Source organism: Dermochelys coriacea, chromosome 27 (genome assembly GCF_009764565.3).
Source record: "Dermochelys coriacea isolate rDerCor1 chromosome 27, rDerCor1.pri.v4, whole genome shotgun sequence".
In the NCBI taxonomy this organism is placed as follows: domain Eukaryota; kingdom Metazoa; phylum Chordata; order Testudines; family Dermochelyidae; genus Dermochelys; species Dermochelys coriacea.
The window spans coordinates 12,933,274-12,956,809 of record NC_050094.1 but is presented as its reverse complement, the minus strand read 5'-3'; the positions used below and the strand labels follow the sequence as shown (position 1 = coordinate 12,956,809).

General features: G+C 39.1%; 1 protein-coding gene across 2 annotated transcripts; it reads right to left on the bottom strand.

Annotated features, from left to right (window-relative positions):
- Positions 1 to 5,512: 5,512 nt before the first annotated feature.
- ZPBP2 (zona pellucida binding protein 2) lies at positions 5,513 to 22,437 on the bottom strand. Of its 2 annotated transcripts, none has more exons than XM_038385744.2 (8): positions 22,302 to 22,437; positions 19,542 to 19,619; positions 17,643 to 17,768; positions 16,016 to 16,177; positions 14,803 to 15,021; positions 10,828 to 10,913; positions 9,496 to 9,673; positions 5,513 to 6,139 (listed from the first exon to the last, which is right to left on the bottom strand). In XM_038385744.2, the coding sequence occupies exons 3-8, from the start codon at positions 17,719 to 17,721 to the stop codon at positions 6,042 to 6,044; spliced, it is 822 nt and encodes a 273-aa protein (XP_038241672.1). In that variant the 5' UTR covers positions 17,722 to 17,768; positions 19,542 to 19,619; positions 22,302 to 22,437; the 3' UTR covers positions 5,513 to 6,041. The 2 variants fall into 2 exon arrangements, with proteins under 2 accessions (XP_038241672.1, XP_038241671.1); XM_038385743.2 differs by lacking the exon at positions 22,302 to 22,437 and adding an exon at positions 21,877 to 22,009.
- Between the last annotated feature and the right edge of the window lie 1,099 nt (positions 22,438 to 23,536).

The window sequence follows — 23,536 nt, the reverse complement described above, 5'->3', positions numbered from 1 at the left end:
CAGTCAATGGAGATGTTCTGTTCAATATAGCTTTAATTTAATGAAGCAAACAAGATGGCATTTCCCACTCTGAATTTATGCAATTAAGCATCTTTAATCCAACTGACAAGAGGACTAGTGTGCTGTCTTGAAATATACTTTGGTCCATGTCTAACAATACTTCAGTGTAGTACCTTCTGCTATGGAATGGTATCTTAAAGAGGAAGGATTCATTTTATGATTAAGGCACTGTACTGGGACTCAGGAAATCTGGTTTTAATTCAAGTCTCTGCCACAGACTCCCTGTGTTACCTAGGGCAAATCACATAAACTATCTGTGTCTCAGTTCTCCAACTGTAAAATCAGGATAATAATGCTTGCTTTCTACCACCCCTTGTGTGTCTTGTCTATTTAGACTAAATTCTTCAGTGCAGAATATTGTATCTCTGTATATAATAAATAATACATTTCTGTTTTATATAATATGTCTGTACAGTACCTAGCACAATAGGACCCTGATCTTGTGGGGTTTCTATGCACTGCTACTGTAATACAAGTAATTAAGACTTTAGAATATAAGAATGATGCAGTTAATAATGCAAGAGAAAAGCCTGGATTAATTAAAGATTTTTCATAACTTGAGCTGATCGTAAAAAGCTATGAAAAACCAGTGATTTTTTTCGGGGTGGGGGATCACACAAATATTTGGCATTTCATTTTGAGAGATTTTGCACTCCTCCAATTTTGCATTTCTGCAAAATTCAGGAAAGTGGCTGGTCTTCAGAGAGGCAACTTGTAAAAATTCTCCTTTTGCTTTTTAAACTTTGGGAATCCACCTTTTGCTCAGAATTGGTCCATGTTCAATAGGAAATTGATTCCTTTTAAGGAAAAGGGTCCTATTACTGAGAGGAAAAATCACAAATCATGAATGGTTTTTGGAAAAATAGCCCATTTTCAAATTGGTAATGAAATATGGAAAAGTCAATTTATTTTAGCTTTTTCTCTCGAATATTTTTCCATCGCTAGTAGTGTTTGAGTGCTCTTTTGCTTGATGTCCACAGTATTATCTATATACCATGTTATTCAGAACAACTCTGCATTACTGCTACAAAAACTCATTGCACTGTTTACTAACCAAGATACAAAATTGTGATTTTTTTTAACCAAATCTTTCATTTTTGTAGACCTTTTTACTGTCCCATTGTAGTTACTTAGGAACCTTGGAACCCTGCGGTGGTATCAAAACTTACTACAAAGTCCAATTGCTTCTAATTTGATGGAAACTGCTATTATGTTGTGGAATTCAGAAATGAGCTTCAAGCTGTAGCTCACAGCTCTGTATATCTCAAACAGCTGCATGACCTGTTCCAGTTTTGTTTCATATTATTCAAATTTAGAGAAATAAATCACTCACAGATTAATAGAAATACTCTGTGAGACACAAGAAGATATTTCCACTAAAAATTATGTCATCGTCCTAACACCCATGATAGAAACATTTCCTGATTTCATGGCTACTGCAGTGTCATTCCAATCCACCAGTTGGCACAGCAGATCTACAGAGAATACTTTAAAATGTCTCTGTTAACGTTCTATTTTATTGTTTTTATTTCAGACTGGGGAAAATATGGCTTTGACATTAGAACAAGGGGTATGACTTTCATAATTAGTTGTAGCATTCATATATTTTTAAGAATGAAAATCACACACAGAGTGCAATTTATACTGACACACAGGAGAGGCTGTCTGATCTAATGGTCCATACTCAGGAATCGGTGGCAGGAAGTTCCAAGTTCTAGCCTTACCTCTGTCAGTGATTTACTGGGTGGCATTGGGCAAATAACTTAACCTCTCAATGTCTCAGTTTCCCAGACTGTACACTGAGGATGCTAATACTCATTCTATTACCTCACAGGGGTTTTGTGAGGATTAATTAATTGTGAGAAGTTAATCAATACTTTCAAGATATTAATTGCTAAGTAATATTTTTAAATAGTATCCTTTATACAAAGTATCACAAAAGCTTTACAATGAGAGGTAGACTAGAGAGAGAATGTTTTAAGGCCCAGTCTCACAAACATTTATCCATGTGAGAAACTAGAATGTGTTTACAGGATCAGGGCCTATACTTGGCTACAGCAACGCACAGATGCAGGTAGAGAAAGGGGGAAAGGATGTGTAAAAATGGAATAGAGCAAAAGGAGAAAACTGAAATTTAAAGATAGGAAGGAGGCTAATAAGTATTCTTGAGGTATGTCTACACTGCAATTAGACCCCCTGCTGGTCAGTGCCAGCTAACTTTGGCTTTTGGGGCTCAGGCTAAGGGGCTGTTTTACTGCTGTATAGACTCAGGCTGAAGCCCAAAAGCTGGGACACTCCCACCTTGCAGGATTCTGGCATCTGGGCTACTTAACTATGGAGACAGACAACTAGCAGACAAGCCCAAATGTCTACACCACAATTAAAGAGTCCATTAACCTGAGCTCCGCAAGCCTGAGTCAGCTGGCATGGAGCAGCCCCAGGTTTTTAATTCCAAGTGTAGACATACCCTTGATGACCTGTTACAGTGAGGAGAAAATGGAAGGATACAATAACTGGTGAAGGTAAAGTAATGGTGAGCAGAGTTTAGAGTAAATTACAGCAATTGGAAGAAGGAGAAAGAGTTTTAAAGTTTTGGTACAGTATAAATAAAAGAGTAATTGAACACTTTGGGGGTATCACAGGCAGGAAAAGAGAAGCTAAGACTGGAGGAGCAGAGAGTGAATATATAAAAAAGGTCAGAGGAGTAAAGTAATTTTCTGTCACATTATTTTACACAGACTATATAGAAAAAGTTCATGGGCTAAAGTCATCCACAGTATAATTCTACTGAAGTAAATGGAATTAGACAAGGGATACATTTGAACTGTGTTGTTGTTGCTTTATTATTTTAAGGTTAACTTGAAAAACTCGTGGGACTAATAAAGAACTAGTTATGACCCCATTAAAATAGTAATAAAAAATAAAAGCAAACTGCTGCGCATTACTGACTCACTAATATCTACTTATTATACTTTCCCATCTAATTTATATATGTTGCAGTTCTCTAAGATATTCTGCCGTGAATTAGGCCAAAAAATGTACTGTGCAGTCTCAGAATGCCCCTCTGTTGAATCTGTATACACCTGATCAATGCACAAGCTGTCCAGTTGGCAAATAAGATAATCATCCTACAGGCAATTTAAATGCTCTTGTTAAAGAAGATTTTATTCATCAGTGTTTAATAAGTAATGAATATGAAAAGTTTAAAGTATGGTTTCTACCCGTACCACTTCCTGCTGCGATTTTGTCAAACTGCAGAAGCTAAACTGGGTTGATCCCAATCAGTTCTTGGATGGGTGCCCACCAAGGAACTTCTAGATGCTGTAAGAAGTGGTGGTTGTTCAGTAGGTGCCACTCTCTCTCCTGAATTAATATTGAGGCAATGCCCAATAAGAGGATGAACTGTGCAGCAGAAGAGATGCTGGGTCTGGTTTTTCATTGCCGTGCATCTTTACACCTTGGTATCATGGGTGTAGAACAGTACTGAGTCAGAATGGTAGTGTTTCACATCCATTTTTCACAGATGACTACATAAAAGTGCAAGGCAGTGGTCAATCAGACTCACTGTACATTGAATGAGATGTAAAACTACCTTCCTGACCCCTTGTAGTCACTTTTTTTGGTAGCAGGAAAGCTCTTCTTCTGTGTTTTAGGAATTGCTTCTAGTAAAATATTAGGTTTACAAACCAAACCCTTTTAAAATAAACACAGATAATCCTATTTGGACTCAAGAAATATCTTGGGCCAACTTTTTCAGAGGCTTGCAAAGTACATACATATTATGTATTATGAAATTACTAAAAACCAATGTTACTTGAAAAGCACTTGTAAATAACAGTGTAGTATTAACACAGCTTCTATTTTATAGGCAATACAGTCTATCATTGTAGATATCTTCATTCTATAAGATAACATTTTTACCAAATTTGCTTTACTTTTGAAAGGTTAGATTCTTTCTGGGAATAAATACTTCCAATTTATCTTAATATTTTCACAATTTGTTCCTGGACTTGTTTACTGATCCAGGAAAATCACAAAGGGTTCAAAACTGCTGTGAAGAGAATAAGCTTCTGTTCATACAGCATGGCACCTGGGACCTCCAGCATATGCCACAGGTGATATGCAGAGAAGAAGAAATAGCTACAGAAGCAAGCAGATGGAGATCAAAATGCTCAGCACCTTTTTTGTTTGCTTATAATATAGTTTCTGAAAATATGATGGAAGCAGCAAACATAAAAGTCATATAAATAGGCCTTATGTTTTCTGATTCCAGGACTGTGGCATTTGCCAACATATCTTGCCTTAGATATGTGATCTGGAATCTAAGCTTTTATTAAAAAACAAACAAACAAAAAAACCTGTCTTTCCAGCCTTCATTAGCCTACTCTACATTAAGCATTTTTGTTTAAACTTCCACACTGTTGCACTACATATAGATCCCACTGGTGATGGCAATGGTGGAAGCTCAACTGGCTGCTAGTGTTTTTACCATTATACTGCCTAACTTTGCACAGAGTAGGCTGGAATGAAAGGATTTCAGGCACAACATAAATGCTGAGATTTCACTTTGATAACGTAAAGAAATGTGCAGGAACGTTCTACAGTGAATTAAAGTTAAAAGAAAATAACCACTTTTATTCTTGGCAAATCCCTATTCTTACAAAAATTGTGATTCGATCTTTAATAGCTAAGAGAACTTTGCTTTTTAGGAACTCTTCCAAGAGACATGTCCATTACATTAAACCACACAAAACTTAATTTGTCTGTCTCAGAAAGATGATCCTCCTTGAACTTGGTACTATAGTTTGCAGGGAGACTTTTTCAAATTGCTGATGAAAGCAGATGGTACTTTCGGGAATTTGTTTTGAGTTTCTTAGATATGGTCTGGAAACCCTTTCTGTACAGCATTCTGAAATTTTCAGTACAGTAAATTATTATTTTAGCTACACAGAATCTGCCAGAGTTTTCATTGTAGATTCCATGTTTAAGGGAGTTTATAAATGAGTTCTAACAATATGCTCTGAAACATTAGGTTTAAGGAGGTTTAGATTGGATATTAGGAAAAACTTTTTCACTAAGAGGGTGGTGAAACACTGGAATGCGTTACCTAGGGAGGTGGTAGAATCTCCTTCCTTAGAGGTTTTTAAGGTCAGGCTTGACAAAGCCCTGGCTAGGATGATTTAACTGGGACTTGGTCCTGCTTTGAGCAGGGGGTTGGACTAGATGACCTTCTGGGGTCCCTTCCAACCCTGATATTCTATGATTCTATGATTCTATGATTTAGCTTGCATGGCTAATAAATATTGGTACATCATATCTCATAGCAAAATCAGTACAATGTGTTAATATAAATGATTTCAACCTCCCTGACTTGAAAAGGAGTTCATAGGCAAAGAGGAAAGTTGTAACAACCATGTTTTTTTTCCAAAAAGGGACAAAAATCAAAAGGAAATACAATAAATAGTTTTATTTTTATTATAGAGGTTAAATATGTACTTCCGGCCTACAAGAGTAATTTCTTGCAAACATTAATGTACATGGACTTCTACTTAAAGCATCATAACACATTAATATGCTTCTACAATCATTCCACTATACTATATATCACTTCTCCATCAATTGTTTATGTCTCCTTCATTTATTTAAAGTGCAGTGCTATGCTGTGTTCAGTGTCAATACCACAAACCAGAGACTTTTCTGTAAAAAACACATATTAATACTCATAATTTTCTTTGCATTCTTTGTTTTCCATTGAATTACTCTCCCCGGTATGAACATTTTATACTAGATATTTTTTAGAATCTCTGTCCACAAGGGCTCCTGAATACAGAAAATGTAAAGTTTTATCAATCTTGAGAGGATTAGCTATTGAAATATAAGAGCCCCAGGTTTGTAGGTAAAAAAAAAAAAAAGGACATCACAAAAGAATAATAATGCTTTCACAACTTTTCTTCAGTTTTCCAATTTCTATTTTAAGTTTATTAGCAAGATTTTGCTCCATAGTGTTTGATTCGAATGCTTGTACAAATCCGACATCTCACTTCATTGTTAGGACTGTATGTTCCAGGGTCACAAACCACTGCAACCAAACAAATATACAGTATTTCAGTCAGATGCCTTCCACCTTGGGCTGGGTTATACACATTAGGGACTTTTCAAACTTGTATTAGGGACATTCAGCAGATCACTAAACTAGCTCCAGGTTATATTTTTGCATGCTGAATGTTTCATATGGAGCTAAATGATCATATGAAGGAAAACTACATTCTTAATTTTAATATATTTTATATCAGTTACTTTTCATTTAATATTTTAGTGCTCCATTCCGACATACCCTGTAGGATAACTCTACCTGTATTATAGAATGCCTTTTTCAGTTTCTCTGAGATCAACACACTTAGCTTCACTTCATAACACAGTAGCCTGAACCAAAAGTCTGATCAGGAATTAAGGGCTCAATCCACGGGCTGAGCACTTTGGCCTGATCCAACAATGCACATTTACTTTGCTTAACATTGTGTAACTGACTCTAGGTGGCTGCCTTGCAAATTTCACTTGCCATGAGCAATAGAAGTGACTGTTGGAAATGACTAGTGACATGTAAATATCCCCAACCCCACTTTCCTGAAAAGTTTTTCTGGAGGGTTAGCTACTTATTTTTTTAGGTATAAAACATATATGTATTGCATAGCCTTTGGGTAAACTCAGAATTTAAAAATACAATCTGTTCAAACTATAAACTTGTTAAAAAACCAATACAGCCTAGTGGATGGTGTGAAACTACAGATGTGATATATCTTGATTTTAGCAAAGCTTTTGACACAATCCCACAAAACATTCTCGTATGCAAACTAGGGACATATGGTCTAGATGAAATTACAATAAAATGGGTGCAAAACTGGTTGAAAGACCGTACTCATTCAGTAATTATCAATGATTTGCTGTCAATCTGGAGGACCATTATCTAGTAGGATCCTATGGTGGTCTCTCTCCTGAGTCCAGTACTATTCAACATTAATTACTTGGATAATGGAGTGGAGAGCATGCTTATAAAATCTGCGGATGACAGCAGGTTGGGAGCGGTTGACAGTTGACCTTTGGTCTGACCCAGTATGGCCGTTTTTGCTAGCACTTTGGAGATGAGGATTAGAATTCAAAACAACCTTGACAAATTGAAGAACTGGTTTGAAATCAAAAAGGTTAAATTAAATAAAGACAAGTGCAAAATACTACCCTTAGAAAGAAAAAAATCAAATGCACAGCTACAAATGGGAATAACTGGCTGGGCAGTAAAAAAGATCACAAGTTGAATATGAGCCTGCTATGTGATGCAGTTGTGAAACAGGCTAATTCTGGGCTATTTTAACAGGAGTGGCATATTTAAGACACGGGAGGTAATTGTCCCTTTCTACTCGGCACTGGTGAGGCCTCAGCAGCAGTACAGTGTCCAGTTCTGGGCACCACACTTTAAAAAAAGATATGGACAAATTGGAGAGCAACAAAAATAATAAAAAGTTTAGAAAATCTGACCTATGAGGAAAGGTTAAAAAAGCTGGGCACCTTTAGTCTTGAGAAAAGCAGCATGAGAGGGGACCTGATAACCGTCTTCAAATTTGTTAAGAGCTATTGTAAAGAGGACAGTAATCAGTTGTTCCCTATGTCCACAGAAGCTAAAACAAAAAATAATTAGATTAATCTGCAGCAAGGGAGATTTAGGTTTCATATTAAGAAAATCTTTCTAATTATAAGTAAGGCTACAATTATGGCACAGAGGTCATGGAAATCACGGAATCTGTGACTTCCACTGACTTCTGTGACATTTTCTGCCCTGGGGCTGGAGCTCTCAGCCAGCCCTCCCACAGCTCCCAGTCCCTGCCCTGGTAGGGGAACCCCCGCAGTTGCCCAGCTGCAGTGGGGGGAACCTGCATCTGGATGGGCAGACCCCCTGCTGCTGCCCAGCTGAGGCGGGGGGAACCCCTGCAACTACCCAGCTGCGGTGGGGGGGACCCTGCGCAGCTGCCCAGCCTCAGTGGGCAATGAGAGGATCTTCCATAGCTGCCCAGCTGCGGCGGGCAGACCCTGCAGCTGCCAAGCCATGGCTGGGGGACCCCCTGAAGCTACCAGGTGCTGTGCGGGAGCGAGGGGACCCAGCAACAGGCCAACCCCCGTGAAGGGTGGGGAACCCTAGAGCTCCCACTCACTGCAGGTGGCGGGGGACCCCACAGCCACAGCAGCGAGTGCTTAGCTGAATCCACCTCCCCATTTTGTCAGGGATATTTTTAGTGAAAGTCAGGGACAGGTCACGGGCTTCCGTGAATTTCTGCCTATTGCCTGTGACCTGTCCCTGACTTTTAATAAAAATATCCCTGACAAAATATTAGCCTTAATTATAGGAATTGTTAAACACTGGAATAGGCTTCCAAAGAAAATTGTGGAATCTCTGACATTGGAGGTTTTTAAGTACAGGTAAGACAAACACCTGTCCAGATGGTCTACGTATATTTGGTCCTGCCTCAGCACAGGGAGCTGGACTAGATGACCTCTCAAAGTCCCTTCCAATCCTCCATTTCCATGATTCTGTAACTCAATTCTAACTAACCCCTGTTTAACCAGACAGCCTTTGCAGTGTGTGCTGAAAGCCAACAAAAATAGAGGCTATGTCTACACTGCACTTTCGTCAGTTAAACTTTTGTCATCAGGGGTGTGAAAAAAACCCACATCCCTGACCGACAAAAGTTTTACCAATGAAAAGTGATGGTATGGACAGTGCTTTGTTGGTGGGAGACGCTCTCCCGCCAACAAAGCTACAGCCCCCCTCTTTGGGGATGGTTTTATTTTGTAGGCAGGAGAGCTCTCTCCTGCCCACAAAGAGCGGATACATTGCGTAGCTTACCGTGACACGGCTATAGCAGCACAGCTGTGCCGCTGTAATGTGTGCAGTGCAAACATAGCCTGAGCACAAGTACTAAAGACCTACTGAGAACACCCTGCTCCAGTAACCCTAAATTCAGAAATAGATACTGCTAGCAGCAGAACTCCCAGAACAGTTGAGTATTTATTTTAAAATAGCAGTACTATGAAAGTGACAATTTCTTATTGCTCCTATGTCCTGAATACTATAACTGATCTAAGAGCAAGAGGAGAAAGTCATTTAGCCATATTTCCAGATGGGCCAATGACAGCAGTGGTAGCCTTTATTACAATATGATACGCATCAAATACTATCAGCACCTTTTTCTTGGCTGTTTCCATTCCTGCCAACTTTATCACCTAGAATCAAAATGCCTCTTCAAAAGATAAACAGCAGTACGCTTACTTTTATCACCAATATTAAAAAAGTAAGTATCTGACAGAAAAACTGCAAGCAGGGTTAATATGCAATAATCTTTATATTGCTTGCTAAAAAATATGGAAACTTTATTTTTCTATAATTACCACAGCAGCTAGCGCAGTCATTGTGGGTGTCATCATTTTTTCCAAAACCTGGACGACAGCTATCAATGCGAGTAACTTCAAAGCTATGGTCTATATAATGTATTGCAGGTACATTCCGAAACTCGTGCTTCAGAACATATGTTTGTTTATGGAAAAATTCTTCAATGAGATCTCTTGCCTAAAATTTAGGAACAATTAAATGATAAATATGACAGTAGGATTTTGTTTTTTGTAGATTAGATATATCAATAAATATATTTTGTCCTAATTCTGCTTGAATGTGTATATGATATGCAATATGGGCCTGATCCTGCACCCACTGCACTGCACCATGATCCAGAGACTTTCCATTGGCTTTAGTGGGCTTAGGATCAGGGTCAATGTGCAATATAATTTATATCATAAACAATCACCATGAAGCTAAATGAACTATATATAAAACAGAAACTACACTTGATAGTTTCTTTAAACTGTATTACAGCTACCAAATCATAATCCAAAGGTCTATGTTCTAGGAAAACTGAAATAAACAACACAGTACATGCTAACATATTGCTAATTTTCATAATTTCATATTTTAGAAAGTAAATGTATAAGAAACATTAACACTGGCCTCAGCAATTTTTGAATAAATATGATACTTAAATACAGTTTTCTATCTTGAGCTGAATTATTTAAAATCCAGATATCACACATACATTCCTGCTCTTTGCATAGGGTGGACTGCAACGAGTCAAAATCTGTAAATACTAATGATGGAATTCACTGTAGTGTGAAGGGACCATGAAAGCCTTCTATAACATTTAAACCCTACTGATCCACTGAATACAATTGTGCACAGACCACGCTGAATACAAAGAAAAGTACTTAAGAGTGGGACATCTGCATGTCCTTTTCAATAAGGGGGGGAGAGGGGAAGAAACATTCCACAATGGTCCAAAATTGGTTACATAGGGGACCACTGGGGATGGATGTGCAGAGGGGCCTCTAGTTCCCATTTACAAGAATCCAGTGGGCTAAAATATCTGCATAGGAGACATGGAGTAGCAGTGGCTACTATTCCCTACCACATCTAGAATAGCTGCACTAAAGCACCATGGTCTGCTTGTGGATTGATGGAATAGATTCCTTCTCCATGCTGCACTTGCTCTTCTAGACTTCCCTGCACAAAGCCCAGTTATCTAGGATTTGTACAGGGAAAAGTAAATTTCACCTTAACTAACTTTGTAGTCCATATTTTACAACCCCCCACCCTGCAGCGTCTCCCTCCCTCATTTTGGGTTCTAGAATATTCACGTTTATTTAGGTACGCATGCATTAAAAAAATCCTACCTCCTGAACTCTTCTGTTGGTTACATCTTCACAGTCATAAGAAATCTGTTGGCAGACTGCTTCCCATCCTGGGGCAAAAGGATTTACTATAGAGAAAAGGAGAAAGGGTATAAAGGCAAAACCGTATTGTAATAGCTCATCATAAATACCTTGAAGAATACATTACAAAGGAGCATCCTGAAATGAGTGTCTTTCATTTGGAGATTTATTTTACAAAGCACTGGCGTGCAAACGCCAGTCATCATACTGCTGCTGCTTTTTATCTGTATATTACATTAATTTTATGCTGTTACAATACAATTCAAGAGCAGAGACACTCTATTTTGCCTCAATTTTGTGAGGAAGTGTCAATTTATTACATTTGCTTCTGTGGTCAAGATATTGTTTTCATAACCGTTGTTCTTCTGATCTAAGATACTTAACTGAATTTTAAATAATAAAAATAAAGATAAATGGATAACCAAGAAGAAAAGGCAACTTCGATTACCTCCGATTGATTAAAAACAGGTAAGGAAATACTAAGAAAACATGAACATGTACAAATCAGTCAGTCTAGCTGGCTTGGCATTCTAGGATGTTAAAAGTATTAGCTAATGAACATTCTCAATGCCTAATAATTACTTCTAAAGGGTCATGGAGAACTGGAGAGATACAAGGTTCTGGAAAAAACTATGTGGTATCATTTATTAATAAGGGAAAAAGGAGTGGTCCTGACAATTCCTATCCAGTGACTTTAGTGTCATTCACTAACAAAATAATGAAATAAATGATAAGAGAAAAGATCTGGAAACTAGAGATGGGACAGACTCAAACCCCCATATATATAAATAATTTCAAACTATGGAAAGGTCCAAATCCAGATTTGAACTTTGAGGCTTGGGTCCTATCTCCATTGTGAACATGGGGAGAGGGGAGGGGGAATTAATTCACTCTGATGATGAAAAATTGCCACAAAGCAACTGCAGGTCCCATCCGAAGAATGCCCCTCATGTAGGGCAGATACACAGTCAAGAGAAAATGTGTCCGGGGTGTCCCTGTCCCTCATCAATTCCCCAGTGCCACAACACCTACAGAGAGCATTATGGATCGACTGTCCCTATGGACTTCAAAATGTAGAAACCTTGGAAACACCTGAATCCCTGGGCACCAAAAAGGTCTAAGCATTGGAAACTTAAAGATGTGAATTAAAAAAAATCTTTATACAAGAAATAATGCATAGACTTCTTGACTACACAAAGGGATTTGTTGAGGATATCTGGTACAAATTAAAGTTAACATTGGTAGAAACAGCATATAAAGTCCTAGGAGTGATTAAACCAGTCCCAAAAAGGATAAGAAGGAAGACTTGGTGGTGGAATCTTCAGGTTAAAAAATCTGTGGAGAAGAGAGGTAACTTTTAAAAAATGGCAGACCAGTAGCTTAAGCAATGATAAGATAGTGTATATGGAAGTGAAAAAAGAGGCTATTAGAAGTGTTGCCACAGCTAAAAATTTGGCTTGTGACAAGCTATATAATCAATTAGGAGGATATGACAGAGAAAAGACTGTCCAAAAACTCGCTAAGGCAAGAAAGAAAAGGCTCATATGAGTTTGTACACACTAGAAATGAACATGGTATATTGCAAACAAATGGTGAATCAATCAAGAATGTCTGGAGTGATTATTTTGAAAGAGTGACAAATGAGAACTCACAGGAAGAACTAAGAACATGTAAGCTGAGCCAAGTCATAACAGATCTCATACATGAGGAAGAGGTTGTAGAGGCTCTGAGGAATAAGAAAAAGAAGACAGCATCTAGGCTAGATGAAGAAGTGCTGGATGCACTGAAGTAAATGACAAGGGACAGTGTCAAGTATTTTACACGTCTGTTCCGTGATATTCTTAAGAAAGAGAAAATGCTGGACGAATGCCATAAAAGCTTTGTGGTGTCCATTTTTAAACACAAAGGATATTGTATGCTAATTATGGCCCAATTAAGCTGACAGCACATGCCATATGAAAGTTTGGGAGAAGATTATTGAAAAGCATCTGAGAACACTTGAGATTTGGAGAGGTCAATATGGATTTATGCTGAGAAGGGGTACAACTGATGCCATACTTGCTCTATGAATACTCATGGAGAAGTTTAGAGACAAGAGACAGCAACTGGTCACAGCCTTTGTGGACTTGGAGAAGGTGTATAAATGTTTATCAAGAAAACTAGTTTGGTGGAATTTGCAATGGACAGGTGTGCCAGAAGGCTATGTTGCCTTATTCAGGATATTTTTGATGGAGTGACTACATAGTAGTCTGCTACAGGAGTAAATTTCCAGTAAATGTTCAGCTGTACTGGGGGAGAAGGGGTCAGCGTCGAATCCTTCTTTGTTTGCAGTTGACTTGGATGTGATAAATGAAAATAGGGGAAGGGAGTTGCCTTGGAATACGCTGTTCACTGATGACTCAGGCCTTGCCTACACTAACTGGGGGTTTGACGCACAGCGATCGACCGCCGATTTCTCTCCCATCAACTCCTGTCCTCCACCTGAACGAGAAGTGCAAGGGAAGTCGACGGGAGAGTATCTCCAGTTGATATAGCATAGTGTGGAACCCACAGTAAATCTAAGTACATCGACTTCAGCTAAGTTATTCATGTAGCTGAAGTTGCGTAACTTAGATCTATCTCCCCCCGTAGTGTAGACATGGCCTCAGTGATATGTGCGAAAGACTGTGAGACCCTGCAATCCAACTTTGAACCGTGGCAACATAGAGCAGGCAGGAGTTAGAGTGAATGTTAGCAAGACTGAGGTTATAATTGAAGGAGGAGGACGCACCATAAAGGATATTACAGGCAGGGAGCTTAGACAAATGAAAGAATCTGAATACATAGGATCAGTGATTGCTGATAATGGTGCCCTTCTGAGTGAAGCCCAGCACTGTACCAAAGCTGCTTGATGCAAATGCTGGGAACTGACCCCAGTCATCTGTGATAAAAGATGCCTATAAAATTAAAAGGTAGAGTGTGTAAAACTATAATTCTACCCATCCAAATGTGCAGAACAGAGACTTGATCAGGCACAAGAAAATAAATCAGTATGTTCTCTACCACAGAAATGAAGATGCTGAGATGGTAAAATGGGTGCACACTCCATGATAGGAAATGAAATGAAGTTGTGAGGGGCATAATGTGGGCTGCCCCAAATGAAGACAAGTTGAGGGAGGCTAGGCAACGTTGGTAGGGACATGTCCAACGGAGACCTGAGAGTTATGTTGATAGGCTGGCCCTTGCAATGATCATGGATGGAAGATGACCAAGGGGAAGGCCAAAGACTTGGTATATGGACCGGACATCAGTGGACATTAGAAAGACCAATTTGCATGACAACCAGGTGTACAATCATGAGTTTCGGAAGAAGACAATAAAAGCTGCCGACCCCAAATAAGGAAGTGACAAGAAACAAGAAGAAAATAGCAAGAAAGATAAATCTGATAATTTTTCTGACAGAATTACAACATTCATGAAGAATCATGAATGAACTATATCTGGACTTTAGTAAATGATTTTCTGGGAATGGGCGACAGGGATGGATCACTTCATGATTATTTGTTCTGTTCATTCCCTCTGAAGCACCTGGCATTTGCTGCTATCAAAAGGCAGGATACTGGGCTAGATGGACGTTTGGTCTGACCCAGTATGGCCATTTGTATGTTCCCCAAGGCCCTTTGTAAACAACACCCCGTTAGAGAATAACCTTTCCCAGAAAGGTTGTAAAAAGTACATTAATATAAATTCAAACAACTCATAAGTTGTATTATAGCTCCATCTGTGGGCTAAGAAGAAAAAATACAGAAACTCTGAAGAAAAGCAGAGAAGTAACATATGAGGGAACATATGACTCTGATATAATTGCAAATGTAATTTATATTGTCCTTAATTTAACTTTTTTTAATAAAGTAACAGTGTGACACTACGTCTTAAACAAATGCTTAAATCTGTTACCTTGAAAAGTAACAAATAGCTCATCCAGGAGGCCATGTTTTGGCATCTTGATAACATGACATTTGTATGATGGTTCTATAACATGACATGTCAAATCAGAAATTAAATCATTCAAGATTTTCTTCAGCTCTTCAAAGAATTGACCATTAGCTGCTAGTCTGCACTCTTTTGTAGTAAACCGAACAGATATTTGGTATGTGTAGTCAGGCTCCCGATATGCTAAAAAAAATTAGTATACACATAAGTACAAGCAATATAATGTCTCTCCCACATATATTATATTATTATATATATTATTAATATATTATATTTCCTATGCAGTACTATTCTTTGTGTCTTATATCTTTAATAGTCTTTTATTTAGAGGCAAACCAATTTGTTTACTTATTAAGCATGACGGGCCAAATGCATCCTTGGTTTAGCTTCCCTGACTTAAATGGTGTTATACTATTCATTTAGTTTGATACGCACAAGAATTTTTGAATGTGTACACACTATATTTTTATATGACTATGTGCCTAAATACCAACCATGGGAAAATGTTATATGTCAAAATAGCTACAGAACTAACATAGCCATTTTTGAGCCTGTGCACTTGCTTACAAAGTAGACATAACTGAAATGTGATGAGAAATTTTAAAGAAAGTACTTCATGTACCTGCATTTTAGGGTGGAGAATTTTGAAGTGACTGGAAAAAGAAATTACATCTGTTTCTTCCTCCTTTCATTTACTTTTTTTATAATTGTTTTTGGGAGAATGATGGGGTTGCTAAACTGCACAATCTGTCACCGTTCCACAACTTGTAACATATGTCATCAACTAAGATCAGACCAGGACAGAGGCCCATCTTTGACACCTCTTTGGAACAAGATCACAACCACACCAGAGCCTCTTCTTCTGTCCTTGGGTACCTTTGGGGGAAGGCAGGAAGAAGGCAATGACCTCGTCTATTTTTCCCAAGGGTAAAGATTATTTCATTCTCAAGGACAATCACTGCATGCTCTTGGCAGTTGTGTTGATTTGATTGAAATCGAAGTTGTAGTGAACTGACTTTTCAAAAACTGGCATTTAGAATAATAAAGATGTTTATCACCAAGGTGCTTGAAACTGTAATTTACATTCTGGAGTACAGTGCTAACTAATTGTGTTTAATAAACCAATATTCAGAAAAGTCACATGCACTAGTTTACCAGCAAATTTGTACGGTCTTACCATAAACCATAAATTTATATGTCTTAAATTTCTCTCTCTCTTCTTGTATGTCAGTTTTGATGGTTTTATAAGAAAGAGTGCAAGTATAAGATCCAGACATAGATTCCTGAAAACCTCTCACCATCAGTTTTCCTGTTTCTGTGAGATTGATGTAACTTTGTCCTAAAATGGAAACAGGAAACTACCTGATTAATATTGGAAAAATACTGATGCATAATTTATGTAGTATACTAACAGATGAAAAGAGATATTATTTACCTTTACATATGTATATCAATTTACTTATAGAAGTTGGTCTGAATCTAATGACCTTCAGGACTTGTTGCAAATCTCATTTTTTCCGTCAGGCATTTGAAAATTTGGAAGAGGGAATGTAATTGTAAGGGTCCAGAATTATTTGACAGAAAGGAGGATTTGCAGCAGGTTATCTTAAATTACTGCACTTAAGATATATTTTTAAGTTATGTTAAGTGTGCTGAGAACATAAAGATGTGAGTACTTTTAGCATTGCTATATATCAAAATAAAAAACATACTTATATATATAACATGCATATATAAAATATTAAAACAGACTTTAAATATATATCAAAGGTCACGTTTTTACATCCCTCAGTAAAGTATAAATCATGCTTTGTGTATTTATTTCGTGAAAATACTTCAAAGCATGAACTGTTTTGACAAAACTATGAACAGGTGAAAATATGCTCCTGATATGCTAATAAAGTGAATACTCAGCTAATATTATATAAGTGAAAACTTCTTAATATTTTTAAAAAGTAATTCATTTTTTTCATTTATGGTATTATAATACCATTGTTGGTGTTCAAACTAGTGGAGTGGGGAATGTCTGTGTGTTTACATCTGTAAACTGATGGAGTGGGCCAACTACAAAGTCTTTTACCAAGTAAAGCTTTTTTCCACAGCTTTATTCTTGAGCCTGTCTGTGTTTAGCTTAACAACAACAAAAAAGGAAAATATAGACTCAAACAGAAAAATCCCAGATCAAACAACAACCCAGTCCACTAGGCATGGAGCTCCACTTTCTCCATAATCTCTCTCCCATTTGGTTACCAAGCAGTGATTTTTAATAGTGCTTCCAGTTTCCCCCTAAGTGCCTGATCGGATATTCAGTCCCCAGCCCTGCTTCCTTAATCTACTTTATAGATCTGTGTCAGTTATGTGAAGAAAATTACCTCCTTTTTTTATGGAAATCAGGAAGAGTTTCAAAACAAATTCTGACTAATCACACATTATTATGGAAAATGTCTTAAAGAAATGAAGGTTAATGAAAGCACCCATAAAAAAATTCACATAGGATAATATGAACCACAAGTCACACCATCCGACTGATGATAGGTTTCACCAAAAACTTAGAAAGTGTTATCTCACATACAGCATTCTGAAATCTACTCAACCATTAGTGATGGAATTAATTTTCTGTAAAAGAGGAGAGAAACAGAAAACAAAGCTATCTCAGAAGAATTTTTCATTTTTGCCATCACATATGGATTGCTTCTTGTTATGTGATATTCATAAAAATCAGATTCTGTGGGTTAGTAGGTGATGGAATAAACATAGAACCAGTAAGACTGTATATAAACCATAATGAGGAGAAAGTGACTTGCCTTTTAGATTCTTTCCATCCGGTCCAATCCATAAATAGTTTGGATCTATTACTTCTTTTTGAGATAGTGCCAAATCCATGCATACTAGAAATGGACTATTTGTATACACTTTAACATAAATGTTGACTGCGATACAAGAGAATGAATTAAATAACTAGCAATGCTGAAACTGAATGAAATTACTAAATATCAATTTATATATACATATACATTATTTAATTCTTTACTTTTTTAGGTCCAACTTGCAAAATTAGTTCAGCGTTACACTAATCTCTTAATGGCCTTATTTATTATTATTATTTATTAGTTTGTACCATGGAACTGTCCACAATGTGCTTTGTACTGTCCAGATATACTGGAAAACATGGTCCCAGTCCCAAAGATTTGATAGCCTATCAGATCTCCAGTTTGCAGCTGAGGTGGTGAGAAGGCAAGTAGTACCTTATCCTGACATTAAATGCTTACAAAATTCTATAGCAACACCACAGGGGAAAAGTGTTTGTTAAGCCACAGCTCGGCATCCTGAGAATAGTATTGCTGGAATCAATGCAGCAGCACATGTTGTTCCTATGGCATATCCTGATAAAGGTTAGTGCTTTAATACAATAAAGGCTAGTGCTAAAATACAATAAATTGACCACTGCCAACACCCTGGAAAAACATAAAGATTCAAGGGCATTTTTCTAATATGATCTATTTAATTTCTCATTAAATAATAAATTATGCCCCCATTGACTTTGGCTCACCTCCCACACAAATTAAAGTTCTTTAGAGTTTTTCTACATCATTTTCCATTGTAACTTTAATAGGTAGTTGTAAACATGTGGTGTTAAACTTTTTGTAGAATAAATCTATTATATTAATTCATTTAACTGTGCTGACCAATCAGATACTTTATGGGGTCAATCTGGTAAATGAACAAAAAGGAAAGAAATGAGTAAGTACAGACTGGATCCATATGGGAATGAATAAGCTATGGCCCTACTCTATATCCCAGGTACAGAATTTGTGGGATCTGTTACAATGGGTATGGAATAAATAAATTTTCCACCGCTGTTGGGCGTGTAACAGGTTTCCATCAATTCTACTATGCCAGTAACTGTACTTGTTTCACCATCCCCAAATACTCTGCCACTCTAAGTTACCCACCATGTAGTAGCAAACAGGTATTTAGAAAGCAGTTTGGGCTCTCTACACCTTGGCACAAAGGCTTTTTAAACACCGTTTACCTCAAAACAAGTTTTTTCTCAAACCTTCCTCCATGTGTGTCAGAATGGGACCCTGATTAAGGAATTCACACCAGAACCATGTCTAATGTATATGCCATCCTTTGATTAAAGATGCATATTCTCTTTTTTCTTTCTTTACTACGATTCAGTTAAAAACATTATAGCCTAGGCCAAAACACAGTTCGGCATACTTGACTTACAGTGCTTACTGAAAACAGACTCTCCAAGATTGTGCAATATCGATAACTTGTAGAATGAACTATCATTTTGCCAATACCTTTTTCATTTTATATAAAAACCCATAAGCGCACATCCTACTGCTCCGTGCAATCACTTAATTCAAAGATCTTTCTGTTTACAATGTCCTTTATTGCACAGTGGCTATGATTTATTGACAGCTTTCAGATTGCAGTAATTGAATTGTTCCAGTTGGGAATAATTTGAAGTAAAAAATTTAGTTGCCTATTTTACGATATCCATTTCCTGTTTATATGCTTGAAGAATTATGTAATTTTCTATATAATTAAGATTTGAAATTTTTGGTATAATAACAGAGCCACAGTCACCAACATATGTACATTTGTTTATATGCTTTATTGCTGTATTTATGATCTTTGTATTAATATTGCACTAAAATACTTACTTAGATCTTAACTATAAAAATAATCACCTTGATGTTTGATGTTGCCATAAATGTAATTCTTTTTAATTACTTTAACAGAATATTGTTCATCAATTGCAGCTTCCACTGTAGAAAAAACACAGTAACACTTAAAAAATTTTTAAAAATCAAATCTGAATTTAGTTTGTTTACCTTTTTATTTTATTCTTGCAGTTCCCCTCCCTTCCATCCTTTTCTTAAAACAAGCACTCCTGTTTACTGTTCGAGTAGTAAACCTGTCTTGACTGTGGAGCCTCCACAGTGGCTGAATATTAACTTTCCAAAAATATGTAAGTAATTAAGGAAGCTGTTTAAAAATCTGCAGCTCTTCAAAATAATCTCAGCTACAAAACTTGTTAAGCTTGCATGGAACTTACAGAATGGGCATTACTTCCCTGATATAAATAAACAAAAAAGTGGAGTTTGCAGCCAGAAAAATTAACTACTGGTTTGAATCATTTTCTGCTGTTTAAAGTCCGGGTTCAATTACTAATCCCAATCATTCACTACCCAGGTCAGAAAGTTCTGTGGAAACAGCACACTCTGCCCAAAAGGTGAAGGAAGTGCTTTGCACAGCTTAACTAATCACTAGCAGTGCCTGTGCTAATCCATTGGAGGTTCTAAACAGGAATATTTTGGGGAGCACCCCCATACAATATCTACTAATAATTAAGGGGGGGGGGGCTGTGAGTTGCTCAGGGCCCTTAAGCCATTGCTTTGTCTGCTTATGCCTAGCAATGTCTTTGATCAACCGCAGCACCTCTGAATAGTTACAGATTTCAGTGAACAGGTTGGAGATTTCCATTAACAGTCTCTGAAAGGAATACCATTTATTTATAATTTGCTGGGGCCCCGAACTACTAGACACCCCATCTAACTTTGGGACAAAAGAATTCATAACTATGGTTATGTAACACCTATTTCAGAAGGGTAGCCCACCACAGCTTGGATTGTGTTAGGGACACACCTGCTGAGGTTGCAGGAGGCCCTGATTTCTCTGACACAAGTGGGGTTCAGGGAAGCCACAGCATTTGTGGTCTTGTGGAGGGTGTGGGGCCCATGTTTCAGTGCTCCTGTTTCCATATCCACTGAGTAATTTAAAGAGATTCAGCCCCCATTTGATGAGCAGGGGGGCCCAGTACCTCTACAAAGGGCTTCTCTCTCAAGAGAGCCCCAAATGGGTGTGAAGACCGCTGTCCTGATATTTTGGGGGCCCTCAATGACTCCTGACCCAGGGTTTCACTGAAGGCCTCCAGTACACTGGGATGGCCCCTTCTGATGTCTGGCTTCCCAAAGAGCGAGGCCAAGAGGTAAAGTGACCCACGTGGAACATGACGCCTTGATGATTTCTGAGCTCAGGGAATAGGGGGCTCTGGGAGATTACAATGGCCCCTTAGAATCATAGAATCATAGAATATCAGGGTTGGAAGGGACCCCAGAAGGTCATCTAGTCCAACCCCCTGCTCAAAGCAGGACCAAGTCCCAGTTAAATCATCCTAGCCAGGGCTTTGTCAAGCCTGACCTTAAAAACCTCTAAGGAAGGAGATTCTACCACCTCCCTAGGTAACGCATTCCAGTGTTTCACCACCCTCTTAGTGAAAAAGTTTTTCCTAATATCCAATCTAAACCTCCCCCATTGCAACTTGAGACCATTACTCCTCGTTCTGTCATCTGCTACCATTGAGAACAGTCTAGAGCCATCCTCTTTGAAACCCCCTTTCAGGTAGTTGAAAGCAGCTATCAAATCCCCCCTCATTCTTCTCTTCTGCAGACTAAACAATCCCAGCTCCCTCAGCCTCTCCTCATAAGTCATGTGCTCTAGACCCCTAATCATTTTTGTTGCCCTTCGCTGTACTCTTTCCAATTTATCCACATCCTTCTTGTAGTGTGGGGCCCAAAACTGGACACAGTACTCCAGATGTGGCCTCACCAGTGTCGAATAGAGGGGAACGATCACGTCCCTCGATCTGCTCGCTATGCCCCTACTTATACATCCCAAAATGCCATTGGCCTTCTTGGCAACAAGGGCACACTGCTGACTCATATCCAGCTTCTCGTCCACTGTCACCCCTAGGTCCTTTTCCGCAGAACTGCTGCCGAGCCATTCGGTCCCTAGTCTGTAGCGGTGCATTGGATTCTTCCATCCTAAGTGCAGGACCCTGCACTTATCCTTATTGAACCTCATTAGATTTCTTTTGGCCCAATCTTCCAATTTGTCTCTGATCTCAGAGTGAGGGCCACAGGGAGAACAGAGTGTGCCTCTGCCATCCACAGTGGCAGGGTAAAGAGCGGGAGACCCGGGAAGCCCCCACAGCGAGTGAGGACAACATGCTCCCCCGGTTACCTTGGGTCAACAAAATCCCCAGGGACAGGAGGGAGGCGCTGTAGAGGGGAAGGCTCAGCCCGCAGCCGCCCCCCTCCATGGTCAAGCGCAACCCCCTCCCAGGCGGTCCTCGCTCCCTGCCAAGGAGAGGGGGCGGGGCACGGGGCTCAAGCTCCCCTCGCCGCCCCTCCCCCGCCCGCAGCATTCTAACCGCCGCGGCGCGTGACCCACGGCTCTGGGCTGCCCGCCTTTTTTCCGCCTGTGGCGTCCGCAGCGCGAGGCCAAATGCCCTTCCCGCCTTTTTTCCGCCTTTCTCGCCTCTGCAGGGGGAGGCCCAATTCCCTTCCCGCCTTTTTTCCGCCGGTCCCTTCCGCGGCGCGAGGCCAAATGCCCTTCCCGCCTTTTTTTCCTCGGTCGCGTCCACGGCACGAGCCTAACCGCCCTACCCGCCTTTTCCCCGCCTGTCGGGGCCGCAGCGCGAGGCCAAATACCCGTCACGCCTTTTTTACGCCTGTTGGCGCCACAGCGCGCGGGGTCCAAACGCGGTTCCCGCCTTTTTTTCCATCTGCCGTGGCAGATGCATGCGAAGCCTGCCAGGTCTTCCTGCCACCTTTCTGCTCCCATTCGCTACCTTTCTGATCCAGAGAGGCACCTCTTTCCTCCCTTACCTCAGTCGGCTGCCCGCTTGAAAGGGCAGAAGGGGCTGATGGAGGAGATCTCTTTGCAGGAAATCTGGCTGGATAGGAAAGCATCCCTCCTTGTTACTTGCTGGTAACACTACGGGGAGGAGGGGGGTCTCCCTTTCCACCCTCTACACCCCAGCACAGTAAACCAAGTTGCAAAGTGCAAAAGCTGATCATTTTAGCATAAAGAAAAGGAGTACATAATTATCCTTCCTTGGGATTGAACCACCCAGAGCATCACTATGCCATCTATCCTCAACACCATGTGCCACACATCAGTAGAAACTTTGTTATAACTATGCCCAGAAATTATTTCCAAATAGGGTGACCAGATGTCCTGATTTTATTGGGACATTCCTGATTTTGGGGTCTTTTTCTTATATAGGCTCCTATTACCCCCCACCCCAGTCCTGATTTTTTACATTTGCTGTCTGGTCACCCTATTTCCAACTGCCGTAACACAGTGCTCTATATCCTGGCTCACACAACTAGCAACAATATTAGAAAAACCTTCAGGGACTATGGGAGAACTGGGACATGGTGATGTCTGCCCCTGCTTTCCACAGCTAGAAACAGCACTGCACTAAACCATGGTTAGAAACCATTGCTAGACACAGTGCACTGTGGTTTGTGTCCCCATTCTGCTGTGTCAACTTTCACAATTTAATTGCGAGCCTTGCAATGTTTAGTGTTTTTCTTAAAGCCCCAGCATCTGGAGGCATGTGATGAGTTGAGAATCTCAACATTTTTTTAATTTTAAGAAAATTTTTAGCATTGATTGTGGCAAAAAGCTTGAAAATATGATCTTATATCAAAATCCAAAATGCAAACAGAAGGATTTATTGTTTTTAAAAATATCATAATTTTTAAGCCAATCTCATGATTTTGGGGGCCTGGCTCAACTTTTTTGAACATGTGGGGCTGGTAATACTGCATTTCTAAAAACGGTGTTAAAATAACCATGTTCAGAAAATGTGCCTGGACACAGTATTTATATT